This window comes from Dipodomys ordii, unplaced genomic scaffold, assembly GCF_000151885.1.
Source record: "Dipodomys ordii isolate 6190 unplaced genomic scaffold, Dord_2.0 Scaffold25, whole genome shotgun sequence".
Taxonomy (NCBI): Eukaryota; Metazoa; Chordata; class Mammalia; order Rodentia; family Heteromyidae; genus Dipodomys; species Dipodomys ordii.
The window spans coordinates 19,573,306-19,579,529 of record NW_012267241.1 but is presented as its reverse complement, the minus strand read 5'-3'; the positions used below and the strand labels follow the sequence as shown (position 1 = coordinate 19,579,529).

At 33.6% G+C, this 6,224-nt stretch overlaps 1 protein-coding gene across 6 annotated transcripts in view; it reads left to right on the top strand.

The window, feature by feature from the left end:
• Window positions 1-6,224, top strand: part of Rbbp8 (retinoblastoma binding protein 8) — a 73,791-nt gene that overhangs the window by 18,694 nt on the left and 48,873 nt on the right. For all 6 annotated transcript variants that reach the window (XM_013014928.1, XM_013014926.1, XM_013014925.1 and 3 more), the window contains exon 3: window positions 3,957-3,999. In XM_013014928.1, coding sequence (XP_012870382.1) covers window positions 3,957-3,999 — 43 coding nt within the window. The remainder of the gene's footprint in view (window positions 1-3,956; window positions 4,000-6,224) is intronic.

Here is a 6,224-nt window from a genome sequence, read left to right as displayed (position 1 = left end):
TTCGCTCTTCTCTGTTCTGAAATTCTTTTCTTCTCTATCTTTTTTTGTTATTTTCCACCTCTGGTTTTTCTCTGAGTGTTCGTCTTTTTGTTGTTGTCGGTCTCTTGGGGAGATTAAGCGTTGGAACTCGAACTCTCTTTTTGGTTGGAGAGAGCTGTGGCGTTTCCCTACTGCCCCGTCGCCATCTTGGTCCCCCCCTTGACTCCTTACTTTTTTTTGGTGCCAGTCCTGGGGCTTGAACTCAGGGCCTGGGAGCTGTCCCTGACATTTCTTTAACTCTAGGCTAGTGCTGTACTATTTGAGCCACAGTTCGACTTCTGACTTTTTGGTGTTTCATTGAAGGTAGTCTCACAGGCTTTCCTGCCCAACTGGCTTCCAACAGCAATCCTTAGCTATCAGCCTCCTGAGAAGCTATGATTACAGATGTAAGCCACTGGTACCTCACTACTTATTTCATACCAGTAAAAGACAAAGGAGAAATAGTAGTACTTGAGATATATAATCTTTACTTAGATTACATATGTAAGTAAACCTGTATAATCTTTGCCGAGCTAGCAAAGAAAATACACCCAACATAAACTTATGGTTGTTAATACCCTGTTATATGTAAAGTTTTGGTATTTGATGAAAACATAATAAAATGATAACAAAATATGCCATATAAAAGACAGTATTTCCACTGATCACAGTATAATAAAGTCTATAAAATTTCTTTTAAAACTAGGAAAAAATTGAAGTCTTACATCTGCTGTTAAAATATAGCAATAAATAAGCCAGATCATTTGGGGGAAAATTCTGAAGATACTTGTCATCAAGTTTTTGTATCTTTTATCATTAATTAATCTTTCATGATTGGACATTCTTGTGTCTTAGGTTACTTTTATGACAAATTCTGCTATTTTCAAAGCTAAACACAAATTGTTACTGCAAGTAGGCAGCCTTTATGCTTTGAATATAATTTAGTATTAATTTCAGAATTTTTTAGGTTACAAAAGTATCAAGAGTATTTATTTGTATTGTCTCCCAAACTTTCAGTATCAGGTTTATTGTTAAAATCATAGGCAATAAAAGGGAGTTTAGACTATTTTTCAGAGCATTATCATTTGGTAAGTTGTCTCTTGTTCATACTAGATTCTGTTGTCAACAGCTTAGCTAATGTAATTTTTATGTCTGGTAAAATATGGTAATCATTTTCATAGAAAAGTGGGAAGATACTAGTGTAGAGCACAATTAGAACTGTTTGAAGAAATATCATAGTTTGGAGGCTGCTCTGATGTGACCAGACAAATACGTTGTGATTCAGTTTTAGAGTTTTCCAATTATTTGTTGTCTCATTTATTCATAAATGTTTCAAAATTCCAAAGAGAAGATTCAGACAAAAACTAAATTAACAATGAAAGAAATTGTAATTTTGGTCCATCTTTGTATTCTGGTCATTATTAGGAATGCTTAGTAACTCTTGTTTTGTTTTCTCTACTTACATTCCTATGTGTAAATTTCACAAAAGTTAGTTTACCTATTTTGAGATAATGAAATATTGAGCAAAGTAAGCAATCCTTAAATAAGGAGTTCTACTTAATAATTGAAATAATATATGATATAGTTATATTTGTATTTTTTGATAGTTAAATTATTTTATAAATCAAGCCATTTATCAGGAAGTGTGATGCTAATCTTATAATTCAAAACTATATGACTGTAAGTATTACATAAGGTTTGTTCTAGGTAAAGAATTAAAACAATTAACATAGCAATGATTTTTGTTTATGTATGACAAATTGATCTCTTCATTTTGAACTCTAAAAGTTGTTTGGTGTATTATAACTACATATATATGTCCTTGATTATTTCATTTTCTCCAGAATTCATGTATGAGTAAGTGTGGGGTTAATTGTGTTCTAATGCTTGATCCTTTGAGTACTATTTCCTCAATAGGTATCTTAGGTTGCCAGTGTTACAATCCCAAATACTCTATTCAACAGACAACCTGTTCATACAAGAACTGCATTGTTGTATAGCCTCATTCCTTCCGATGGGTGTGGAGCAGGATTAAAGCACACTTTATAGGAGTTCTAATTGTAGATGCCTAATTGATTTGATGAATAGCAGATGCTAAAATTTAAACACACACACACACACACACACATAAACCTGTTTTGGCGCTGATCTGCGTGACAGAACAAATGCCTTGCAGGTGTTAAATGCTTACAAGATAAAAGAATAGTCTTTCCATATTTCCCAAGAATTTTCTTTTGAAGTTTATATGGATTTTCTATCTCATTGTTTCTTTCCTTAAAATGGTTCCTGGCAAGAATCCATTATATCCGTGGATCTCTGGCTGCATTTTCTACTTCTAAAGGCAGATCTAGTATTAAAAGCCAAAATTAAAAACAAGAAAAAATTACCCATGTTTTGAGGAAAGGAAAACTGCTGACTAGACTGTAGTGTTGGTCTTGATAAGGGTCACAAGTTCTTCTCCTCCACCCCCACAATCTTTTACTTTCTAGGCAAGCACGCTTACCACTTGAGTCAAGCCCCAGTCCATTTTACTTTAGTTATTTTTCAAGTAAATTCTCAAGTCTACCCTGCCTCTTGCAGCCTATACCTCAATTCTCCTATTTTAACTTTCTCAAATGGCTGGTATGAAAAATACCACCATGCCCAGCTTTTTTTGTTAAGATGAGTAGCTAACCTTTTGTCTAGAATGCCATTTTAAAACTGTGACTTAGGGATCTAACAATTTATGTTACTCCATCAAATGCTCATAGTGTGTTTTGCTTAACTATATCCCTATTTTGAACATTTTATATTGATATAAATTATTCAGTATTTTCTGTGACTAAAGTTTTTTTTTTATCAGAATCTAAGAAGTGAGATACTGATAACTAACTTTTCCTAAGATTTATGTCGATTTCTAGTATCTAGTAAAATATGGAAGTATAGTTGTGCAACACTTAGTATTATTGGGTATTGGAATTTTTAAAGTTGCCAGCTAATTGTTTTGATTTGCATTTATGTTTAGTTGCTAGAGATATTGGTATATTTTTGTGTTTGTTAAGTGGCTATTTTTCTTCTTTTACCATTCATGAAAATTAGAAATGCCACATTCCTTATTTTATCCATATCCTTATCCATATTCTTCATTGTACTTTCAGTGCCTCTTAGTTTGCTTTCTTTTCAGGAACTACCTGCATTCTATTGGCTGTGGTCTTCTCATTTATTTTGTGTCAGACTTCATTAAAATTAAAAGTACATCTAACAAGCCAGGCATTGGTGAGTGGCTCATGCCTGTAATCCTATGCAGGAGGTGAGATCTGAGGATCAAAGTTCAAAGCCAGCCCAGGCAGGAAAGTCTGTGGAACTCTTTATCTCCAGCTAATCATGGAAAATCCAGGAGTAGTACTATGACTCAGATGGTAGAGTGCCAGCCTTGAACAAAAAAGCCAAGGGAAACTATTTTGAGTTCAAGCCCCAGTACTGGGGAAAAACAAAAACAAAACAATAAAGTAGCAAATACCTTGAGAGGATAATCCTAATGCCCTTTGATTATTACCTTTCTGTAAATTTATTTACTTCTAATCCAAGACTTCTTGATACAATCTGGTTTAAGCCTATATAAACTCTGTTGCTGCTAGCAAACATGTAAACTATGTCAGAACATTGACCTGTATTTATAGTGAACTTCTAATTATGTTTGTTCACACTATTAGAAAGGAAATAACTTACCTTAGGTGAGGAAAATTTCATTCTACTTTACTGTCATATAATAAACTAAAAGCAATAATGTTGAACATTTACTTTTATGACTTCAGAGTACAATAAAGGAAATACAAATAAGAGGTCAGATTGAAATGACTTAATAGTGTAACATTTGACTTATAAGGGAATTTAGGTGACTGCTTTAAAAATAGTACAGGTATAAATGAAATACTGTTGCTTTTGTTTTTTCTTTTCAGGTTTACAAGTAAAAGTAACCAAACTGAAAAAGGAAAGAGTTTTGTAAGTAGAATCTGTAACAATAAGTAACTTTGGTGTTTTAGTTACAAAATAATTGGTACTGATATTCTGTTTGATCTCGGTACTTTTTTTTAAAATTAGGGTTAAAAGAAATTTGTCCAATTGTCAGCAGGTTTTTTTTAAAGTTCTAAAGTAAAAAGAACAACATTTTAACCTTAGTTATGTGAACATTTACACATTTTACTATAACATACAAAGTTACTTTTCAGAATATTTAAGATCAGAACTGATCTGTTGGCTCATTTTGTTCTGTCAGTAGTAGCTTTTGCTCTGCTAATACCTGGAATTAAAGTACTGCAAAAAGAGGAGCAGAATAATTCTAGGATTTTAAACTAATTTAAGAAACCGAGGCTAATAGGTATTCTGAGACCAATTTTAAATAGCTTGAGATTACTAGAGGATCCTCTGAATTGTTTCTGTTATTTAGTATTGAATTAGATCTGGTTTTCTAAGTTAGAAGTAGATTTTACCCATGGTTCTTTAGAAACTTTTACATTCAGCACTATTAAACAGATGGTATAGTAGGATTTTAGTACACATAACAAGAGTCAGTATCATTATGATAAGTGATTTTATATTTGCTTTACAATATATTCCTGTAGATCTCAGTTTCTTCATGTCTTTCTGTAACTTCTAAGACTGACTGAAAGCTGGAGTAACTAACCACCCATTAGCACACACCCAGATGATTTGTTATAATCTGAATCAAAATTGAGAGCTTTTCCTTCACACCTTCAAAGTAATATTTCAAGGTATATATGTTGAGTCAGAAATATAAAATCATAAATTTTAAAAGTTGTTCCAAAGGATAATTATTCTGTTTAAGTAATGCTTAAGTATTACGTATTGTTAAAATGACACATGTTCTTAAAGATGACATTTTAAATAGAATAATCCATTTCTCTACTTCTGTGATAGAGCTGTGTTTAGTTCCCACATCTGAGAGTTGTTTCTTAGGAAATTAAATAAGCCTTTTCTAAGGAGTAAATTTAGGACATATATTCCTCATATATACACACCCATTTATATGTTTGTAATTTTGACAGTGGACCAGAGTTGAATTATTATCATAAGAATTCTTTTTTGTTTTCTGCAGGGGAGAGGTGAAGGAGGAGGGAGTTGGTGTTAGTCTTGGGGCTTGGCCCAGGCTTTTTTCACTCAAGACTAGCATTCTACCACTCACACACAGCTCCACTTCCAGCTTTTTGGTAGTTTATTGGCAATAAGAATCTTATGGACTTTATGCCTAGGCTGGCTTTGATTTCAACCTGGGATCTCAGCCTCCTGAGTAGCTAGTATTACAGGCATGAGCCACTGGTAGCTGGTCAGAAAATTCTTAATGTATTCATGATACATGTTAATTTTTATATTTCCTTTTTCTAGCATTCATTGTTTTTTGGGTGTTTTTGGATCAGTTATGGGGCTTGGACTTAGAGCCTGGGCGCTGTCCCTGAGCTCTTTGCTCAAGACTATAGCACTCTACCACTTTGAGCCACAGTGCCACTTCTGGTTTTCTGGTGGTTGGAGATAAGAGTCTCACAGACTTTCCTGCCCAATGTGGCTTTGAACTGCAACCCTCAGATCTCAGTCTCCTGAGTAGCTAGGATTACAGGTGTGAGCAACTTGTGCCCAGCTTCTAGCATTCTTAACAAATGTAACTGTTTACTAGACAAGAAATACATTTTTTAGTTATAATTAGTCCTTTATTAACAAAATGATGCAGCACATTTCCATAACTCACAGTTGTCAAATACCCCAACTTATTCTTTATAAGGAAGCATTTAAACAAGGGAGAAGAAAAATGTTTCAAGGTGAAAATTATCAGTTGGTCCAGAAAACATAAAATGACACTAGTAGGGGTTAATACTCGAGCACACAGCCCAAATGACATCATGGGTAGGGAAAAGCAGCAGCAGAAACAGACAATCCCAGCCATGATTTATATGACATAAGTATATTATAGGTAGATACTTTCTTACTGTGGAAAAAATCTGGAAATAAATTTTACAGTAAGGAAGAATGTATTGTATTATTCTTTCATATAAAAGGCCAGAAAAGGAACATTCTCACACTTCATAGTCAGTCACATGAAATCATTAAGAATCTGGGTTACTTCTGTTTTCTGCTATGGTGTTTAGCTTTTCCTCCTAGCCTGGAAAAATGAAGAAAAGACCATCGTCATTCTTTTTTTTTTTTTTTTGGGTCCG